The sequence below is a fragment of the Hyperolius riggenbachi genome, chromosome 6, assembly GCF_040937935.1.
Source record: "Hyperolius riggenbachi isolate aHypRig1 chromosome 6, aHypRig1.pri, whole genome shotgun sequence".
NCBI lineage: Eukaryota > Metazoa > Chordata > Amphibia > Anura > Hyperoliidae > Hyperolius > Hyperolius riggenbachi.
Genome location: NC_090651.1, coordinates 238,523,724 through 238,545,961, shown reverse-complemented (window position 1 = coordinate 238,545,961; position 22,238 = coordinate 238,523,724). Strand labels below are relative to the sequence as shown.

The 22,238-nt window shown below is 43.2% G+C and overlaps 1 protein-coding gene across 3 annotated transcripts in view; it reads right to left on the bottom strand.

Moving 5' to 3' along the window:
• SLC35E2B (solute carrier family 35 member E2B) overlaps positions 1-22,238 on the bottom strand; it is a 102,300-nt gene that overhangs the window by 21,065 nt on the left and 58,997 nt on the right. For all 3 annotated transcript variants that reach the window (XM_068240566.1, XM_068240565.1, XM_068240567.1), the window contains 5 exons: positions 20,136-20,626; positions 9,266-9,401; positions 6,986-7,113; positions 6,126-6,246; positions 2,317-2,370 (listed from right to left, as the gene is read on the bottom strand). In XM_068240566.1, the coding sequence (XP_068096667.1) occupies positions 2,317-2,370; positions 6,126-6,246; positions 6,986-7,113; positions 9,266-9,401; positions 20,136-20,457 (761 nt within the window). In that variant the 5' untranslated portion in view covers positions 20,458-20,626. The remainder of the gene's footprint in view (positions 1-2,316; positions 2,371-6,125; positions 6,247-6,985; positions 7,114-9,265; positions 9,402-20,135; positions 20,627-22,238) is intronic.

Genomic DNA, 22,238 nt, shown 5'->3' with positions numbered 1-22,238 from the left:
TGGCCGAAAACTGAGAAAATGATTTTTTTTTCCATTTTTCCTTATTATTCCTGTTAAAATGCCTTTACAATAAAATAATTCTTAGCAAAATGTACCACCCAAAGAAAGCTTAATTGGTGGCAAAAAACCCCCCCAAGATATAGAATATTTAGGTGTGATAAGCAGTGATAAAATTATTGGCGAATGAATAAAAAGGAACGCTGACAGGGCAAAAAATGCCTTCGTCCTGAAGGTGAAAACACCTGCGGGCTAAAGTGGTTAAAATGCACAATTTGTTATAATGGGGGTGATCTGCTGGAGCACTGTTTTTTCAAATGGCAAACTTACAGTTTACTTAACTTTTTTTTATGCAGCCTTCATTAAAGCTCTTAATGGCAGGAGTTTGGATAGTGTGAAATGTAGTTAAAACCTCTTATGTTCATTGGGGTGATTTTCTCTCAAATTTCTGTCCTTGGGGCCTTCATGGCTTTTAGATGGAACTTAGCTGAATGCCAAGCAAAATAAATGAGGAAAAGCAATAAAAACTTGATGTATGTTCAGTAGCTACATACAGTGGTGTGAAAAACTATTTGCCCCCTTCCTGATTTCTTATTCTTTTGCATGTTTGTCACACTTAAATGTTTCTGCTCATCAAAAAAACATTAACTATTAGTCAAAGATAACATAATTGAACACAAAATGCAGTTTTAAATGATGGTTTTTATTATTTAGTGAGAAAAAAAACTCCAAATCTACATGGCCCTGTGTGAAAAAGTGATTGCCCCCCTTGTTAAAAAAATAACTTAAAGGTGGTTTATTACACCGGAATTCAATTTCTGTAGTCACCCCCAGGCCTGATTACTGCCACACCTGTTTCAATCAAGAAATCACTTAAATAGGAGCTATCTGACACAGAGAAGTAGACCAAAAGCACCTCAAAAGCTAGACATCATGCCAAGATCCAAAGAAATTCAGGAACAAATGAGAATAAAGTACTGTACGGTAATTGCTATCTATCAGTCTGGTAAAGGTTATAAAGCCATTTCTAAAGCTTTGGGACTCCAGCAAACCACAGTGAGAGCCATTGTCCACAAATGGCAAACACATGGAACAGTGATGAACCTTCCCAGGAGTGGCCGACCGACCAAAATTACCCCAAGAGCGCAGAGAAAACTCATCCGAGAGGCCACAAAAGTCCCCAGGACAACATCTAAAGAACTGAAGGCCTCACTTGCGTCAATTAAGGTTAGTGTTCACGACTCCACCATAAGAAAGACTGGGCAAAAACGGCCTGCATGGAAGATATCCAAGGCGCAAACCACTTTTAAGCAAAAAGAACATTAAGGCTCGTCTCAATTTTGCTAAAAAAACATCTCAATGATTGCCAAGACTTTTGGGAAAATACCTTATGGACCGACGAGACAAAAGTTGAACTTTTTGGAAGGTGCGTGTCCCGTTACATCTGGCGTAAAAGTAACACAGCATTTCAGCAGAACATCATCTTACCAACAGTAAAATATGGTGGTGGTAGTGTGATGGTCTGGGGTTGTTTTGCTGCTTCAGGACCTGGAAGGCATGCTGTGATAGATGGAACCATGAATTCTACTGTCTGCCAAAAAATCCTGATGGAGAATGTCCGGCCATCTGTTCGTCAACTCAAGCTGAAGCGATCTTGGGTGCTGCAGCAGGACAATGACCCAAAACACACCAGCAAATTCACCTCTGAATGGCTGAAGAAAAACAAAATGAAGACTTTGGAGAGGCCTAGTCAAAGTCCTGACCTGAATCCTATTGAGATGTTGTGGCATGACCTTAAAAAGGCGGTTCATGCTAGAAAACCCTCAAATAAAGCTGAATTACAACAATTCTGCAAAGATGAGTGGGCCAAAATTCCTCCAGAGCGCTGTAAAAGACTCGTTGCAAGTTATCGCAAATGCTTGATTGCAGTTATTGCTGCTAAGGGTGGCCCAACCAGTTATTAGGTTCAGGGGGCAATTTCTTTTTCACACAGGGCCATGTAGATTTTGAGGTATTTTTCTCACTAAATAATAAAAAACATAATTTAAAACTGCATTTTGTGTTCAATTGTGTTATCTTTGACTAATAGTTAATGGTTTTTGATGAGCAGAAACATTTAGTGTGACAAACATGCAAAAGAATAAGAAATCAGGAAGGGGGCAAATAGTTTTTCACACCACTGTATATACCTTGGATAACTGTAATCCAAATTCTACAGTTGGTCTTTAGTTTTCAGTTTTGAACTTAAAGTATCATCTATGATGAGATCAGACTCCTTCACATAAAATACTAACAGTTCAAGAAATTATATTTACTTACGAAAATTTGTATTTATCTCCACTCAGAAGCTTCTTTGAAAAGACGTTTTGCAAGCTGAAACAACAAATATTTCATTTCTGGTTTAAAATGGCAAATCTGCTAGACCAGTATTTTTCAACATTACTATAGTAAGTACCCCTTTATCAATGACTGTGTTGGCCAAGTTCAGTCTTACCAACCCATGTCCATATGATATCCTACACTTTCAAGGAAAGTTTTACCGAAAGAAACATGGAGGCTTCTACTGATTACTTCCGTATTTACTGAATTCTACATTCCTGTCTATCAAGCTGACCCTTTGCCTCTAGTAATTTTTAGTCACTGTTCCAGGCTAAGTTCAAAAATCAAGTTTTTACGCTTCCATGCCGCAAGGGCCATGCAAGTCTGTGGAGACTTGCACACTTCATGTAATGCAACACGGTGCGCAGGAAGACCTGATGCCCGATGCAAAGTCTGCAGCGAGTTACCACATGATCCATGCCTACCTCATGGATTATGCAAGTCAACAGGCAATGCAGCAAGTGTGAACGACGGGAGCGCGGTGTGACGTGGCAGGTATGCGGAGACCAACGGGAATCCCAGTGACGTACATCCTGCCCAACAGGCGGTATGTTTCTAGCCGGCGGGGGTGGCCCTATGCATATAACCTTGTCACCGCACAGTGGCGCTGGGTCATATGACGGCATATTTCTGCTGTGCACTACTAACAGGTGTGAAACCGGCCTCAGGGTCAGATGCTCAACTTCTGTAGCCGTAATACAGACAACCAGGGTGAATAGAATACTTTTAATTACCATTGCATAGTCCAAGCGTTTTATGTGTACATAATGTGCTTGAAACCAGTAACCTGCATGTTTGCTGTACAGAAGCAATTTATGATGCAACAGCATTATTATCTATGCTTAGAATTCTGAAACTGAATAATCGCTATAATGTCAATAAACCTAGGCTTATTAAAAAAAAAATATTTTAAAAGCCACAGCACCTGCCATTTTCCCACAGAAACAGTGTGTAATATTTTCTAAAGGGAAAATAACTGTTGGTTCAAAGAGTGTACATTTTCTGTTATTAATGTGATTTCATAGTTCAGCTCCTTTTCCATATATTCATGTTCTTATTGCATAAAGTTGTGATAATCCCTCTTATATGTTTATCGGCTTCCCTTTAGTACATATGCTGAGATTAAAGGGGCACAATGGCACAAAATTGTAAAATTTTAAATATATGTGCAAACACATACAAATAAGAAGTACATTTTTTCCCAGACTAAAATGAGCCATAAATTACTTTTCTCCTATGTTGCTGTCACTTACCGTAGGTAGAAATCTGACAGAAGCGACAGGTTTTGGACTAGTCCATCTCTTCGCAGGGGGATTCTCAGGGATTTATTTATTTCCAAAAGCACTTAGTGAATGGCAGTTGCTCTGTCCAACTGCCAAAAAACTGTGTAGTGAGCAGGAAAGCTGGCCATCATCATTGTATAAATCCTTTTTAGGGAATATCTTTATAAAGAATAAAAACCTTGCTGAGAATCCCCTATGAAGAGATGGACTAGTCCAAAATCTGTTGCTTCTGTCAGATTTCTACTACCTACTGTAAGTGACAGCAACATAGGAGAAAAGTAATTTATGGCTCATTTTACTCTGGAAACTTCACTTCTTATTTGCCTATGTTTGCACATATTTTAAACTGTAATTTTTTCGCCATAGTGCCCAATAAACAAAGAAAACAAGGGATCATGCAGAAGTAACAGCGAGAGGCATGTGGTAGAAGCAGTAACCCACTCAGCACTCTCCTGCCAGCTAGATGAGCTCTACAGCAAAGATGAATGGAGTGAGATTCCCACACAGAATAGATGTAGACAGGCAGAAAAGAACTCGGTACAGGAAACTATAAAGGTGGCCATACACTGGTCGATGTGCCATTAGATCGACCAGCTGACAGATCCCTATCTGATCGAATCTGATCAGATAGGGATCGTATGGCTGCCTTTACTGCAAACAGATTGTGAATCGATTTCAGCCTGAAACCGATCACAATCTGTTCAGCTGCTCCTGCCGCCTGTCCCCCCCCCCCCCCCCGTATACATTACCTGAGGCTGGCTCCCGGGCGTCTTCTCCGCACTGCACCGCACCGCTGTTCTTGCTCCATCCCGGCGCTTCCTGTGTTACTCCGTGACCAGGAAGTTCAAATAGAGCGCCCTCTATTTCAACTTCCTGGTCACCGGAGTGACACAGGAAGTATAAGCGTACACTGGGACATGCGGAAATGCGGTGCAGCGAGGAGAAGAGGACCCCGGAGCCAGCTTCAGGTAATGTATACATGCTCGGATCGGGCCCGAATCGTACGCCGCAAGCGACGCGCTCCTACCGCCGGGCGATCGAGGGTAATTTCCCGCACGGCGCGATCGACGGACCGATCCGATTTCGGGAGGGAATCGGATCGGCGGGTGCGTTTAGCGCAAGCGATTGGCAGCAGATTCGATCCCAGGATCGGATCTGCTGTCGAAACGGCCGTGAATCGAGCCAGTGTATGGCCTGCTTAATAGGAATGCGTCTCTTATGTTTGAATGACTGCACCATTCACCAAGGTTGCTGAAAAAGCACTTGTTCAGATGTCTATCTGAACACTGAGATAGGTGTCATACAAAGCAGTTAACATGGGTTCAAAACTTCACATTGTGTTTAAAGGATTTTCCCCGAACTTGGATTGTGTTGTTCACACAGAATAAGCAAAAGCTGGTACCAACTCTGGATACCGAGAAAGCACTGAACTAAGTAAATAAGCACAGCACTGTTTTTACATGTATTTATCTATGTGTGCAAATTATCTACTGATCCACAGAGGGAAGTCTGAATAGTAGGTTCATTTATCCAAAGAGAAAACTCAATGATTACTCTATTGATCAACAGGGAATCTACAGCTTTTGTTTCAGTTCATTCAAAGAGATGTTTCTCAATGACCCCTATAGTTCATACAAAGACGGGTCTCTGAATGACCCCTCCCATTTAGCCACAGCCGTGTCTCTGAATGACCCCTCCCATTTAGCCACAGCCGTGTCTCTGAATGACCCCTCCCATTTATCCACAGCAATGTCTCCGAATGACCCCTCCCATTTATCCACAGCCATGTTTCCGAAAGACCCCTCCTTGCATTTATACACAGCCATGTCTCTGAATGACCCCTCCTTGCATTTACACACAGCCATGTCTCTGAATGACCCCTCCCATTTACACACAGCCATGTCTCCGAATGACCCCTCCTTGCATTTATACACAGCCATGTCTCTGAATGACCCCTCCTTGCATTTACACACAGCCATGTCTCTGAATGACCCCTCCCATTTACACACAGCCATGTCTCCGAATGACCCCTCCTTGCCTTTATACACAGCCATGTCTCTGAATGACCCCTCCTTACATTTATACACAGCCATGTCTCTGAATGACCCCTCCTTACATTTAAACACAGCCATGTCTCTGAATGACCCCTCCCATTTATCCACAGCCATGTCTCCGAATGACCCCTCCTTGCATTTATACACAGCCATGTCTCTGAATGACCCCTCCCATTTATACACAGCCATGTTTCTGAATGACCCCTCCCATTTATACACAGACATGTCCCTGAATGACCCCTCCTCCCACTTATTTAGGATGCCCATGCATTTATACTAAGAGATAAAGCCACATGACCTTGTGAAAAAAACATATCTAGCTAGCAGTAAAGAAGAGCAGTAACTAAAAATCCACAATAAAGTGCCAGTTCCTACAGAAAAATAAAAAATAAACACGTTACGCAAATCTCACCAGTCCATGATGTTAGTGGATAAGGCTGCAGAAAAGCCAAGTACATTAAAACTTATTTCAGTCGCAGTGCAGAGTGCAAGACCACCCATCACTGGTAGGAGGGACAGATTCACCATCATTCCTGCAAACAAAGGGTAAGGAAACCTCAATCAATATGAAAAAGCTAGATTTAAAGAGGACCAGTCACAAATTAGCAATCGTAATAATCTTCGACACGGTTCACACTGGTATTTCAAAGCCAAACGTATCAGTAAAGCGGATCCAGTCTCGGCTTCAACAGATCCGTAGGCTTGTTCCACACTGACAAACGGATCAGTGAAAATGGATCTGATCACCGGTAGATCGGATCAGTTTTCACTCCGGTCTGCTGAGCGGGCGGGTGAGGGAGAGAGGGTTTCTTACCAAGGCTTCCATCTATTCCCCTTGCATACCAAGTTGAGTCACGTGACTATCACACTTCCTCCTTCAACCAGGAACAAGCAAGCATGGTAGTCACATGACGCGGCGTGGGACGCAAGGGGAAGGGACAGAAGCCTGGGTAAGAGACCCTCCCTCCCTCACCTGTCCGCTCAGGTACAGTTTAGCCTCCCCATCCCCAGTGGAGTGTCCCAACATCCCCAGTAAAGCCCCACTCCCAGTGGATTTTGGCCCTTAGAATGGTCCGTTTCTTCACTAGTATCATTCATATGATCTGCAAACTTGTTCGGAGTTAGTAACTGAAGTGTTAGAAGAAGACCTGCACCAACACCAGGCAAGTAACACTTTTTAAAAGGAGAGAAAATGAGAAAGCCTCCATAACACTACAGTAGGTCCCCTTCTATAGTAAATGTGATCCACAGTAATACAAATCTCATACTCACCAGTGTACTCTCCCAGGATCAGTCTGGACATTATGACTGTAAAAATAGGTGCTGAACTTTTAACAGTTTCTGCAAAAGATACAGCCACATTCTTCAAGCTGACAAGACCCAAGACCACAGTGGAGAACCTGGAGAAAAAGGGAATGAGTTAGAAAAATAGGCAAAAAACGTTGCTATTTCTTCATTCCAGGGACAAAACCCACAACATTCCACACTATGGTCCTAAAAAAGAAAATAAGTCCATGAATGGCAGAATCAGGGAGGATCTACGGCAGAAACTTGATGACAACAGACATCCGCGATGAAATAAAACTATCGCAAAAATTATGTCAGTGACTGCAAGTACCCTTTAAACCATTTTAATAAGCTTTAAAATGTTGATGTTCGTTTCCTTTGATAAATCGCTAAAAGAACAAATTGCAATAACTGATATTAGAGGAATAATCGTTAAAGACATCATCTAGAGCCCCATTAAACTGATCTGCAGAAATGGTTTACTGACAGCTCCAGAGACTATAAAGGAGCTGGTTCTGATTGGATGATTTTGTTGCATGTCTTTTCATAAATAGGGGAAGAGAAGACATTCTAAACTGATGAGAAATACACAGTGCTATTACATCATAAAAACTGAGAATTTTAATCTGGAATGTCCAATCCAACCAAAGCTATGTATACACACGATAATCATGCAGGGGCCCCCGACCTGCAAGCGATCTGCCCAGCAGATCAACTTGGCTGAGCAACAGCCAACTTCATTGTGCACGTCGCTCCCCCACCTGCCATCACGTATGCGCCTCTCTGTTCCCCCCCCCCCCCCCCCCCAGCTGTCTCCACATATCTGTACAGCCTGGTCAAGCTATGTCACCCAAGAAGATCAGGTCCAGTCAGGCATTTAATTAAAGCTGTTTTTATTTTAAACTTATTTCAAATTGCGTCCATCGTTGAATTTTGAAAACTGCCTGAAGGTCTAAACTGCACACTGTTTGGTGCATAGACTGCCCCATTCTCCATCTCCCTGCAGCAGTATATGGCAGAAAAGGACAGGCAGCTACTTGTATTTTTTTTCCACACACCAGGGACTGACCAATTATTTGCAACAGGTTGAAAGTTCTACCCAGCATGATTTGCTAGGAATCCTTTCGAACGGCTATAAAAGAAAGGAAAAACTTTAGAATGGCTGTTGTATCTTATTTCTTGAATTTGATGAAAGCAGTCCCAACCCCCCCCCCCCCCCACCCCCCAAAAACAAAAACAAAAAAAAAAACCAACATATTCTGCAGTAGTGTTGGTATTCCAATTCAGCGTAGTAAGTTCATAACATCAGAATACTCCTACCTGCCACTGTTCAGTACCAAACAAGAGGAGAGGGTCAAGAGGCGTTCAATGAGTTGCGTGTCATGTTGCGATTCACGTGACTCCGAAACTTACTCTTTCCGTTTTAGGAGGAAGCATAAGAGTAACGTGAAACACAATGTGACACAAAAGATAGTGAGCTCCTCCTGATCCTGTCCGCTTTTCTGGTGCTGAACAACAGAGCAGCTGGGGAGAATGGCCTGCATGGGGCAGAGGAAGCGCCTGGAAAGTATAAATAATGCACTGCATAATGTAGTTATTTTCACATGCAGTAGATGAGGGGGGGGGGGGGGGGGGGAGCACACACAGGCATTCATATTGCGCTTTTCTCCTGGGGGACTCAAAGCGCTTGAGCTGCATCCACTAAGGCGCGCTCAGTAGGCAGTAGCAGTGTTAGGGAGTCTAGCCCAAGGACTCCTTGCATGATAGGTGCTGGTTTACTGAACAGAAAGAGACGAGATTTGAACTCAGGTCTCCTGTGTCAGAGGCAGAGCCTTTAACCATTACACTATTCAGCCACTGGTTAAGGAATCACTATTAATGAAAGGAGATAAGCTCAGTGGATTCTGGCCAATGTCTTGGACTGAGGCGGTCTACCATTTGCTAAAAGAACTAAGCTGCACAGAACGTCTCCATTAAGAGCCCATTGTTTTCTTTCCTTTAGCATTGAACAGATGAGAAAAGTAGTACTAATTTGCAAAACAATTTGCTCTGCTGTGGAAGTCTAAAACCTCTTTGAAAACATGTATGGTCTTTCTGTTTCAATGTCTTCAGTGTGTATAAATATCTTGCATATTCCTAGCATTCCTACAACATATGCACTGTATTAGAAGATTTGCAACACATAGGTAGGTATGTATTTTTTTTAAAAAGTCATACCAATGCATTTAGTGTTAAAGAGCCCTAAATTAGCGTCACTGATATTACCTCATGAGGCCAACAAACAGCATAATCATAAGGAAGTTTGGAGGGTAAGAGAGGCGTGTTTTGTGCTGATACAGACAGCAAGGAACAAACATTTTGATGCAGCCAATGAAGGTGGTCGACAACATCTGTACAGCACCTGAAATACAAACACAAGAATTGGGGATAAGGGAAGCAGCATTTAACACCTCAGTTCTAAAACATTCTTTAAAAAGTTCATAAATCCTCAGTGAGGTTATACACAAAATAGGCCCCAAACTGGGCTTTTAAAAGGCAAAGTAGGAATTTGTCAATCCCAATCTACTATTAAGTCCCATACCCACCAGAAGATTTTCGCTTTAAATTGTTAACGATGAATGTTCATTTGAGCAATATCATGTAACATCGTTTAACAAAAGTTTGTGAAACAATGTTTAACGACTGACTATTACACTCCATAATTGTTAAATGTCATGATGGATCCAATTGTGGACGGTCGTTCGGATCTCCATTGACCCCCGCACTAATTACCAAGACCATTCAATGCCACAGTCGCACCCATCTTTTGTTCCCAGAAAGATCTTTCTTCGCCGCATATCCCCCGATCCATCTTCCACAGCCTTTGTGGTGGGAATTTAGCTTTAGGTTGCCGAAGGGAAAAGAGTAGAATGGACTCTTGAGTTTCATAAGATCACAGCATGGTCAAAGGGAGCCTGGAGCAAGGTGAATAGACTTTTTTTTACATTCTAAATATACTGTATGTTTCAAAATGTACGGGGCTGTATTTATAAAGCAGGCCCACCATGGGAATGTGACAACCATAAAAACTGATAGTTTCAGGTATGGGATATGGCAGATTACATTGCTGTGAGGTGTTTGCTATAGCCTCTATGGCTGAGGTAACTAACCCCCTGATTAGCTGTCTATCTTTCTCCTAGGTAGTGAGGGAGAAAAATGTAGGCTTAGTTGTGATTGGTCGCTGTAGGTGTAAGGTAGAACCTGCCAGGTGTTGCTAGGCCTAAACTTTGTTGCAACAGCCAATCGGGGGAGTTTTAAGGGTATATAAGAAGGTGCTGAGCAGTTGATTTTTGCCTTATGTTCCAGCGTGGATTGGACAAGCTCCCCACCCACCCTCCCGTTAAGAAGAGATTCGTCGTGGTCAAGCTTTATTGGTCTACGTGAAGGGGTCCTTGCGGTTTAATAATATGTACTAAGTGGGTCTGAACTGTAATGGTGGACCTATCCTGGAGTGTTGGTTATTTATTAATCACTAGCTGGTCGCCCGGCGTTGCCAGGGTATGTAATTGGCTAGTGTTACCTCTGCCCACTTTCTAATCCTAACACACAATTATTCAAGGATGACCTAGTTTGTGAGCTTTGCGGTCTTTGGCATCAATAATTGGCATTGAAAATCAATAAATCCAATTGGCTGTGGCTTCACTCCTTTGAAAATCAATAGGTGAATTTTGATTAGCTTTTGTAGGCTCCACCCACTTTTCTGAATATTAATCCCAGTCACCCAGTGACCAATTGTGCAAAGTTTAAGAAACCTGCCATTGACAGAGTTAGAAAAACAAAAGTTTGCTTTCTTAAAACAGAAAGAATTTGCGATAATTCAGGTTGGAGTGAGCTTAAAATGTCTCCCAGTGCATCACTGCTGAATATATGCAAATTAAAACTAACTACAATCAGAGAAAGAACATGTGTGCATCAACCAAGTGAACCTGACAAACCTGGCTTTGCAAATTTGGCCTATTGGCTAATCACGAGACATTGCTCATGCAAATAAGGCAATGGGAAGCCTCCTCGTGGCGCCCCTGGATAGTGCTGTATAGCATGAACTAATTCCCGCGGGGATTGTTTTGCGGTTTTTGGTTTTGACCCTGCATATTTAGGCATGCGAAAGCAAATGCTTATTTGCATGAGCAATGTCTCGTGATTAGCCAATAGGCCAAATTTGCAAAGCCAGATTTGTCAGGTTCACTTGGTTGATGCACACATTTTCTCTCTGTTGTAATTAATATATGCAAATTAACCATCATTACCCTTAAAAGCTAAACACACCTCCAGAACTGCTGGAATAAAATGATGTGTCAGTTTGTTAATTTGTACAGAGCCATAATAATCCAACATGCATACAGACTGTTTTGGATTGTTTGATCCTCATCAGTGCATGGCATGGATTAATTTGGCTCTATGCAGTAGGGCTTGTAACACCGAGAGGTACAGACTAACCAGCAAGTTCATGGTGACCCAGAACTCATTGGAGTGTGTAAGGGACTACAATGGTCCTAAAAGCCCCCTTATTAAGATGTTAAGAAAAACAAAAGTTTGCTTTCTTAAAACAGAAAGAATTTGCGATAATTCAGGTTGGAGTGAGCTTGAGATGTCTCCCAGTGCATCACTGCTGAATATATGCAAATTAACCATTGTGCACTTAGAAGCTAAACAGACCTCCAGTGTAACAGTGTAAGAATGGCTGCAGTTTACATTTTCCAGTGAAATTTGTATTTGTCTCCACCCCCTTTTTGGTTATGGGAATAAAAAGTATCGTATACTTTATTCCAGGTAATGTACTATGTGTGTGCCAAATTTCAGTTTACATTTTAGCAGTGAAATTTGTATTTTTCTCCACCCACTGATGTCCTAATGTTTCCCGGGTATGTATTTGGCTGCTGTTGGCTGTGGCCACTTTTTCTAACCCTAACACACAATTGTCAATAGTCAATGACCAAGTTTGTGAGATTTGTGGTCTTTGGCATGAATAATTTTCATTGAAATAAAACACATCTGATTCGCTGTTTGTGGCTCCACCCCTTTTCTAAATATTTAACCCCAGTCACCCAATGATCAACTGTACCAGGTTTGAGGCTTGTGCCATTAACAGTGCAAAAATGGCAGCAATTAAATATTTGCCTTTAAAATCAATAGGTGAATTGTGATGGGTTTTTGTAGGCTCCACCCACTTTTCTGAATATTAATCTCAGTCACCCAGTGACCAACTGTGCAAAGTTTTAGAACCCTACAATTAATAGTGTAAGAATGGCTGCAGTTTACATTTTCACAGTGAAATTTGTGTTTGTCTCCGCATTGCCCAGGTATGTATTTGGCTGGTGTTGGCTCCGCCCACTTTTTCTAACCCTAACACAAAATTACTTAATGACCAAGTTTGTGAGCTTTGCGGTCTTTGGCATCAATAATTTGCATTGAAATAAAATAAATCTGATTGGCTGTGGCTCCACCCCTTTTCTGAATTTGAACCCCAATCACCCAATGGCCAACTGTACCAGGTACAGGTGATTAACAGTGCAAGAGGCTTGTGCCATTAACAGTGCAAGAATGGCATCAATTAAATATTCCCCTTAAAGATTAATAGGTGGATTTTGATTGGCTTTTGTAGGCTCCACCCAATTTTCTGAATATTAATCTCAGTCACCCAGTGACCAACTGTGCAAAGTTTGAGAACCCTACCATTAATAGTGTAAGAATGGCTGCTGTTTACATTTTCCCAGTAACATTTGTATTTGTCTCCGCCCACTTATGACCCTGCGTTTCCCGCTTATGTATTTGGCTGGTGTTGGCTGTGCCCACTTTCCTAAACCTAACACACAATTAATCAATTACTCAATTACCAAGTTTGTGAGCTTTGCGGTGTTTGGAATGAAACAAATCTGATTGGCTATTTGTGGCTCCACCCCCTTTCTGAAATTGAACCCCAGTCACCCAATGTTCAACTATACCAGGTTTGAGGCTTGTGCCATTAACAGTGCAAGAATGGCAGGTTTGAGGCTTGTGCCATTAACAGTGCAAGAATGGCAGAAATATTCCCCTTGAAAATCAACCAACTGTACAAAGTTTGAGAACCCTACCATTAACAGTGTAAGAAAAACAAAAGTTTGCTTTCTTAAAACAGAAAGAATTTGCAATAATTCAGGTTGGAGTGAGCTTAAAATGTCTCCCAGTGCATCACTGTTGAATATATGCAAATTAACCATTGTTACCCTTAAAGTGAATGTTTACCGGTTAAAAAAAGAAAAAGTCTGATACTCACCTAAGGAGAGGGAAGGCTCGGTCCTAATGAGCCTTCCCTCTCCTCTCCCGGTGCCCGGTCCCGCGCAGGATCCCCCGTGGCAGTATTCGACCAGTTCGGTCAAATACTGCCACTTCCGCATGCCGAAAGGACCTTTCGGAAGCCTTCGGGAGCACTCGGGCTCCCGATGACGCGGCCGCTCCATACTACGCATGCGCGAGCGCCCTCTATGACACGCTCGCGCGTACGCAGTATGGAGCGGCCCGTCTTCGGAAGCCCGAGTGCTCCCAAAGACCTCCGAAGTTCCTGCGGCGGCGGACGCGAACGGGGGAGCCAGCGCAGCACCGAGGGCACCGGGAGAGGAGAGGGTAGGCTCATTAGGACCGAGCCTTCCCTCTCCTTAGGTGAGTATCAGACTTCTTTTTTTAACCGGTACCCATTGGCTTTAAAAGCTAAACACACCTCCAGAACTGCTAGAATGCAATGATGTGTCAGCTTGTTAATTTGTACAGAGCCATAATAATCCAACATGCATACAGACTGTTTTGGATTGTTTGATCCTCATCAGTGCATGGTATGGATTACTTTGGCTCTATGCAGTAGGGCTTGTAACACCGAGAGGTACAGACTAACCAGCAAGCTCATAGTGACCCAGAACTCATTGGAGTGTGTAAGGGACTACAATGGTCCTAAAAGCCCCCTTACTAAGATGTTAAGAAAAACAAAAGTTTGCTTTCTTAAAACAGAAAGAATTTGCGATAATTCAGGTTGGAGTGAGCTTGAGATGTCTCCCAGTGCATCACTGCTGAATATATGCAAATTAACCATTCTACCCTTAGAAGCTAAACACACCTCCAGTGTAACAGTGTAAGAGTGGCTGCAGTTTCCAGTGAAATTTGTATTTGTCTCTTTTTGGTTATGAGAATGAAAAGTATCCTATACTTTATTCCAGGTAATGTACTATGTGTGTGCCAAATTTCATTCAAATCCGTTCAGCCGTTTTTGCGTGATCGAGTAACAAACATTCAAACATCCGAACTTTCCCATTTATTATATTAGTAGGATTTAAGTTTAATAAAGTTATTTGGACCTCTTTAAGCTTTAAAGGACTTACGAGGCGAAAATGTCACAAAATGTTAAATACCTGCATGTAATATCAATGCACGTAGGGCGCCGTCCGCACCCACCGTGCCGCTCCGCCGGGTCCCCGCAGCTCAATGTGCCCCCCAGCCGGTCCCGACCCCCCAGCCTGGGCTCTCATTCCTCCACCAAGATGGCCGCTGGAGCTGGCCGCGGCTGCGCAGTCCGCATATGTGCGAGTGCGGCTGCGCAGCTCTAGGGCTGCCTGTAGCGTGGATCGGGGGGGAGGCCCTAGAGCTGCGCAGCCGCACTTGCGCATATGCGGACTACGCAGCCGCGGCCAGCTCCGGCGGCCATCTTAGTGGAGGAAGGAGAGCCCGACCCGGGCTGGGGGGGGGGGGGGGGTCGGGACCGGCCGGGGGGCACATTGAGCTGCGGGGACCCGGCGGAACGGCACGGAGGGCGCGGACGGCCTCGTAAGCGGACGGCCTCGTAAGTCCTTTAAGCCTCATCTACACGGGTAGATGAGGCTCCGATCTGGCGGCTCGATTAGCCGCCGGATCGCCTCTTCCGCGTCCCCGCACGTGCCCGCCACGTCCCTGCGCATGCGCCGGATTTGATTCCCCGCTCGTCCCCGCTTATCTTCCGCTCGATTCCCTGCCATTGTCCCCTCGCGGGGAGCGAGCAGGGAATCGGCGGTGGGGAAATCCGTCCTGTCGGATCTTATCAATCAAGCCGCATCAGCGGCTCGATTGATAAGCCACATCACCGCCTCATCTACGCGTGTAGATGAGGCTTTAAGTTGAAACCAATAAAGATGGCCACAGCCTTTTTTATGCACCAAAAAACAATGGTTCTTTATTTGTGTATAGCATTAGTTAAGTATTTGTGTTGTCTACAGTCCCATTTACAATGCGCATCTTCCTACCCAAACCAGAGGGGAAGGGGCTGTGTCTTATAGTCCAGATCAGTGTTGCCAACTCATCCCTTTAAATACGGACACTTATAAGACAATTATACATGTCTTGTGGCTAGTTAGAGGCAGTTTAGGCACTGATTATGTGTGAGAAGCCCCAGAACATGTATAACTTAGATGTGTCAGTATTTAAAGGGATGAGTTGGCAACCCTAGTCCAGATATGGTAAAATGATGTATAGAGCGCGCAGGGAGGCGCTTACCTGATCCGGCTGCTGCGCTCCTCTCTTCCTCGTTCCGGTCCTGCTGATAGATGGGCTCCTCTTCTCCTACAGCTGTGGATATAGCTGAACACTGCAGCCACCTACCGCTTTACAGCTCTAGGTCCTCCATACCATGTGGCCTCTGTACTTCCTTATTGTTACTGTAACATCAGCAGGGCACGTGCTCTGGGTCACACGACGTTCGGCGCACATGCACTGCTAGTGTTACAGTAACAAGACTAATACAGAAGTCCAGAGGCTACGTGGTATGGAAGACCCGGAGCTGTATAGCGGCAGGCAGACGCAGTGTACAGCTATAGCCACAGCTGCAGGAGGAGAAGAGGAGAGGAACCAATGTATCAGCAGGACCGCAGGAAAGGATAGAAGAGCGCAGCAGCAGGATCAGCATGTACTGAAGTGTTGGTGGAGTGTTAGCGCATTACAGTGTTGTGCAGTGGAGTTTAGCTGGTGGGGCAGAAGGGGGAAGTATAGTGTAGTGCAGTTAGTGTAGTGTAGCTGAGCAGTGTACCTTAGATACAGCTTGGGGGGGGGGGGATCCATAAGACACCCCTGCGCTTTAGAGGTGCTAAGTATAGTAGTTTTTTCTTTATCCTGATTTTTGCCCTCCAAAAGGTGTGTCTTATACTCTGGAGCATCTTCTATTCCAACAAATATGGTACTTGGCTGTAGGGCTGACGGCTTGGTTTCCATGTTGCCTGAGTGTCACACCTGGTACAAGAATGCAGGTACTTTACTCAGAACATCTTTTTTGGGGGGTAACTGGATAAAGCCGAATGAAGATAATAGAAGCAGAGAATCAGCACATCAGCTACGCCAGGGCTTTTGTTTTTTTTCTTATTAAAAGGAAGTTAACAATGGCTCCTTCCTTGTTCCTCTTATTTCAGATATTTACTGAAAGAAATCTGTTCAAGTTGTCACTCCAGCACTTATTCAAAAAACAAACATAAAAATAATAAGTTTAATAGCTGCCTTAAAGGACCTCCGAGGTGAAAATAAACGGATGAGAAAAACAATTGTATCTCCCTTCTCCTAAAAATAATGTTTTGAAATACCCCAGTTTTATTTTATATTTAAATCTAGATTTTAAGTTTTTACGGTTTCATTGTCTCTGCTTAAAGAGAAACTCCAACCAAGAATTGAACTTTATCCCAATCAGTAGCTGATACCCCCTTTTATATGAGAAATCTATTGCTTTTCACAAACAGACCATCAGGGGGCGCTGTATGGCTGATATTATGGTGAAACCCCTCCCACAAGAAGCTCTGAGGACCGTGGTACTTTTGACAGTTTGCCACAATGTAACAAGGTTCACAGACAGGAAATAGCTGTTTACAGCTGTCTCCAACGGCCAAAACAGCTAGCAGCAGCTACATAACCTGCCCACAGTAAAAATGTCACCATGTAATAAATATCAGAATGTAAATCGGGGAGAGGAAAGATTTTACAACGAGCAAACACTGACAATCATTTATACATAATTATGGTAATAATGAAGCACTTTTTTATTACACCATTTTCACTGGAGTTCCTCTTTAATGACACCTTCAGTGAAGTATGCTAGAGCTCAAATCTGTAAATTATTTATTGACCCTTTTTATCTCTTTCCTGCTCTCAGAAGTCATTTACTGACAGGAAAGTATTTTATGGCTATAATTACTTATCAGTGAGGGTTATGCTATAGTCTGACACAGTCCGACCCGGGCAGAAACTGTAACTTGCATACCTGATGTTTAACTCTTTCAGGCAGAGAAAGAAAAAAAGTATCACAGCCTAGTTATTTGGGTGTTTGGCACTGTACATACACATGTCTATCTAGTCATGCCACCTCGGTTGTCCTTTAAAGTGAATGGAAGGGATGCAAATCATCCTTTTGTATTATATTACCCTGTGACCAAATTAAGATTCCAGAATTGCATGCGTACAGCTTTACATATTTAAAGCCATTTATTTTATCTTCACAGATCCTTTGTTATTTGGACACCATCAGAGCAAGCCAGGGCAAAACATGGCATCACTGAAGTGCAGCTTGTGAGAGTAGCAAAAGGAAGTAGCTTTATGAAACAGGGCAGGTCGCTACAACCACTCCACTCCTAGGTTGGGAGCAGGACATCAGCAAGCCATATGTATCGTAGAAGAGAAGAATCCCGCTGCACCGGCCGTGTATTAAAAGTCCAATTTTTATTAAGCATTGTAGACAAATCGCATAAAACAGCTCACGCGTATCTGAGCTAACTCATGGCTCCTTAACCGTAACTATGATTAGAGACCAATAATTTCCCATAAAAATGCCAAAATGTGCATGCTGGGTGTAGAATGTACGCCAGCTTATGTGATTTATAAATGACCGATCACTCGATCTTCATAAAAAGGTAGGTTCAACTACACAAGTTATGGCATATGGAATAAGTGCTAGCTAAGAGGGAACAGGGAAAAAGAGGGCATGCTCTCTACTTTAATATCTTAACACATACATTCATGCATCTGCTGAGCCCAGAAATGATCCTTGTAAAGGTGGCCATACATGATTCAATGTTTACATTTTAATAAGATTTTAATTTATTGGATTATTTTATCAAACCTACCAAACACCACTGAATTTTTAAAGCAATCAACCTGATTTTTTCCAACACAAAAACAGAACAATTGATTTCTACTGATTGAAAAAAAAAACATTCTTTTCAGTTTCTTCTGTATTCAATCATTTTGGTCAAATAAATGGGACCTTCAAACTATTTGACTGTACTATATATGGGCACCTTAAAGGGATACTGTAGGGGGTTCGGGGAAAAATGAGTTGAACTTACCCGGGGCTTCTAACGGTCCCCCGCAGACATCCTGTGCCTACGCAGCCACTCACCGATGCTCTGGTCCCGCCTCCGGTTCACTTCTGGAATTTCAGACTTCTGAAAACCACTGCGCCTACGTTGCCATGTCCTCGATCCCGCTGATGTCACCAGGAGCGTACTGCGCAGGCCCAGTAAGGTCTGTGTCTGCGCAGTACGCTCCTGGGGACATCAGCGGGATCGAGGACATGGCAACACAGGCGCAGTGGTTTTCAGACTTTAAAGTCTGAAATTCCAGATGTGAACCGGAGGCGGGGCCAGAGCATCGGTGAGTGGCTGCGCGGGCACAGGATGTCTGCGGGGGACCATAGAAGCCCCGGGTAAGTTCAACTCATTTTCCCCCGACCCCCCCTACAGTATCCCTTTAAGAGAGAACTTCCAATATCGTGTTCCTCCAGATAGATCAGTTGAAGATTCCGCCTCCATGGCAGAGAGCAACAGTCTGTGTGCTGAGCAGTTGGGGGTAGATGTTAGCTGAATAGTAAATCCCGAGGAGGAATAGCCATTGCCAGTGACACACCCGAGTTACATGTATCTCATTTACAGGCTCATTCTGTTCCTAGCCCTGAGGGGGCTTTGTGGGGCATTGAGAATTGCTTTGTAACAGAAATGTGCAGGCCTGCTGTATGAAGGCACATCTGAAATAATGCAGTTTATGCAGGTATGGAAATTTACAAACTCCAACATCGGGTAAGGATTTATTTTTTCAGACACTAGCAATTGGCCAGTCTTTTACTGCCTTTAGTTGTTCCTTTTCCTCCATATTTTCCCAGAAACCTCTTTATTATGCACTGCCCTTCATCCCTACTCTCCACATCAAAGGAACGGGTTTGCTCAGCTGAAGACGAGGGAAACCTCTGTGTGCGCACTTTTCCTTGCAGTGTAGCCCATAGGATTGAGCCCACTACTGACAGGCGACACTTAGTGATGGAGCTTACGCACCTTAACTTTGGTGTCTCTTTATTTTTATTGTAGCCTTCACATGGGCTTTGGATGATAGAACTGGTTCTTTAAATTGTAATGTCCAATGTTCTCCCCAGAATTTTCTTTCCAGCCGGGTGGCATGAAAAAGTAGCCAAGTGGGGTGAGATAAGGGGATGCAAGACCGGTGCTTTTGTGCACAACTCTGCTTACAGCATAGGAGGAGATGAGCCGATAACTGTGTGCCGACCAAAGCTGGCCGGGTGGAGCACCCAAACAAAAGAGCCTGGGGAGAATACTGGTGTTTACATGTTAAAAGTTCCTGAAGACTTATCACCACTCATACTTGTACTAGATTCTTCATGGACCTGGATTTACACATTCCCTTCATTTGTTACACATTAGTGCCAATTCTGATAACCTAAAAAAGGAGTGACTCCTGGAATCTAATCCTATGACTTTTGTTAGCACAAATAAATGAAAATTACACACTGTATTCACCCTCATTTCATTATAGCTCTAATCTTATTAGTGACATGAAAGAAGATTGTAAGCATGCAAGGGCAGGAACCTCCCCCTAGTGTTTCCTGTTTCTGTGTATTTTATCATATGACCATGTATCAGTATTAGCAAGGTTTTCAAACTACAAATCAACTATCTGTATTTGTACTTTTGTTGCTGGATGTCCTGATTGTACTGTGTCAAAATGATCATGTGTCTATGCTCCCTACTGATGTCTGTTTTGTACTATGTATAACTCTATGGAAGAGGTTTGCACTATATAAATAAAAAACAATAATCATAATAAAAAAAAACCTTACCCAACATGCTTGGCTCTGCCTCCAGTAGAGTGAGGATATATTTATTGAGGAACAGGGTACAAAAGCTGAAGAAGAACCATAGTGTGAGGTAGATGAGGGCTCGAGAGTTGCAGACTCCCAGGTCTGACTCGATAATGGTGGTTTCAGTGATGGTGATTTGCAATACATGCTCATCAGGAACGCTGTCACTTCGTGTAATGATGATCTTCTCAGCTCGGTGTGGGAAAAGTGGTCCAACGTGATAAGGACCTTTTATCTTTGATTTCTCCTGAGGCAGGACAGATTTAGAGTCCTCCGGGGATTGTGAGTTACCAGATGGCATCTTGATAGTCACAACCCAGACAAATAAGTCATGTGTTCAATATACCACATCTGGTATGGAAGGCTTGCAGCAAGCAGTGATGCAGGTTGCCTCAACACGGTCTAAACAGCTCCCCATCCATCCCCATTGCAGATCTCCTCTGTGTATCTTAAGAGTTATGCCTTACACCCTGGAGGAGAGAAGAAAAAAAAAGTGGTTTGAGTTGCATAAAAAATACACATTCACTTACGTAGGTTGTTTCCTATTACTACCAATAAAAAGTGCTAGAAGAAACTGACAACTGTATCAGGTGAAATAAATGGAGGCTGCCACCTTTATTTCCTTTCAAAAATTGCCAGTTGCTTGGATTTCATGCAGTAGTATGTGAGAGTCATAGGGCTGGAGCAAGCATACAGCCAGTGGAGTCAGATCACCTGATATTCATACTTGCTCTAGGTTAAGGCTCTTTCAGACAAACAACTGACAGCAGAACACTTAAAAAGGAACTCCAGTGAAAATAATGTGATACAAAAGTGCTTCATTTTTACAATAATTACGTATAAATGATTTAGTCAGAGTTCGCCCATTGTAAAATCTTTCCTCTTCCTGATTTACTTTCTGACATTTATCACATGGTGACATTTTTACTGCTGGCAGGTAATGTCAGGTTTTCACAGGCGCACACTGCCGCCTTTGAAAACGCTTGGCTAATATATCTCAATGGGATGGTGCACACCAGCGGTTTGAGGTTTTTAGCAAACCGCAAACGTGGCTCCTGCAGCACTTTTGCGGTTTGCAGATGCGTTTCTGCCTCAATGTAAAGTATAGGAAAAGCTCAAACCGCTCTGAAAAATGCTAGATCAGAGCGGTTTTTCAGGCGTTTTTTTTACAGAAGCTGTTCAGTAACAGCATTACTGTAACAATATATACAATCTGCTATACAAAAACGCTCAAAAAAACGCTAGGCATGTTTAGAAAACCTCTCTAAACATGCCTAGAATCGCTCTGAAAATCTGCTTCAAAAACCTCTAGCATTTTGTGGATCTGCTAGAGGTTTTGGTGTGCACTGGGCCTCAGTTGAAAGAGATGCTGCTTGCTTTTTTAACAGTTGGAAACAGCTGTAAACAGCTGTTATTTCCCACAATGCAACAAGGCTTCCACAGTGTGATGTCAGAACAATGGTCCTGAGATCACACTGTGGGAGGGGTTTCACCACAATATCAGCCATACAGAGCCCCCTGATGATCCGTTTGTGAAAAGGAAAAAATTTCTCATGGGAAAAGCGGTATCTGCTACTGATTGTGATGAAGTTCATTTCTTGGTTACGGTTCCTCTTTAAAGTGAACCTGAAGTGAGAGGGATATGGAGGTTGCCATAATTATTTCCTTTTAAACAATACAAGTTACCTGGTTGTCCTGCTGAGCCTCTTCCTCTAATACTTTTAACCATAGACCATGAACAAGCATGCAGATCAGAAGTTTCTGACAACAATCTGACTAGATTAGCTGCATGCTTGTTTCGGGTGGGTGATTCAAATAATACCAAAGACGGGGGTTGCCAAGCAACTGGTATTGTTTAAATATGGTAGCCTCCATATAACCTATCGCTTCAGGTTCCCTTTAACTGCTTGTTAGCCACGTCTATGTGCAGGGTGCTTGCATCTGACTGCAAGCATCCAGCACTTGCATCGCTCTCTGCATGGGCATCGGAGTGGGTAGCAGGCAGCATTGGACACTGCATTTTTTTATCAGACGGTAACCGCACTGCATGTCAACCCCTGACATGCTTGTGGTTACTAATGC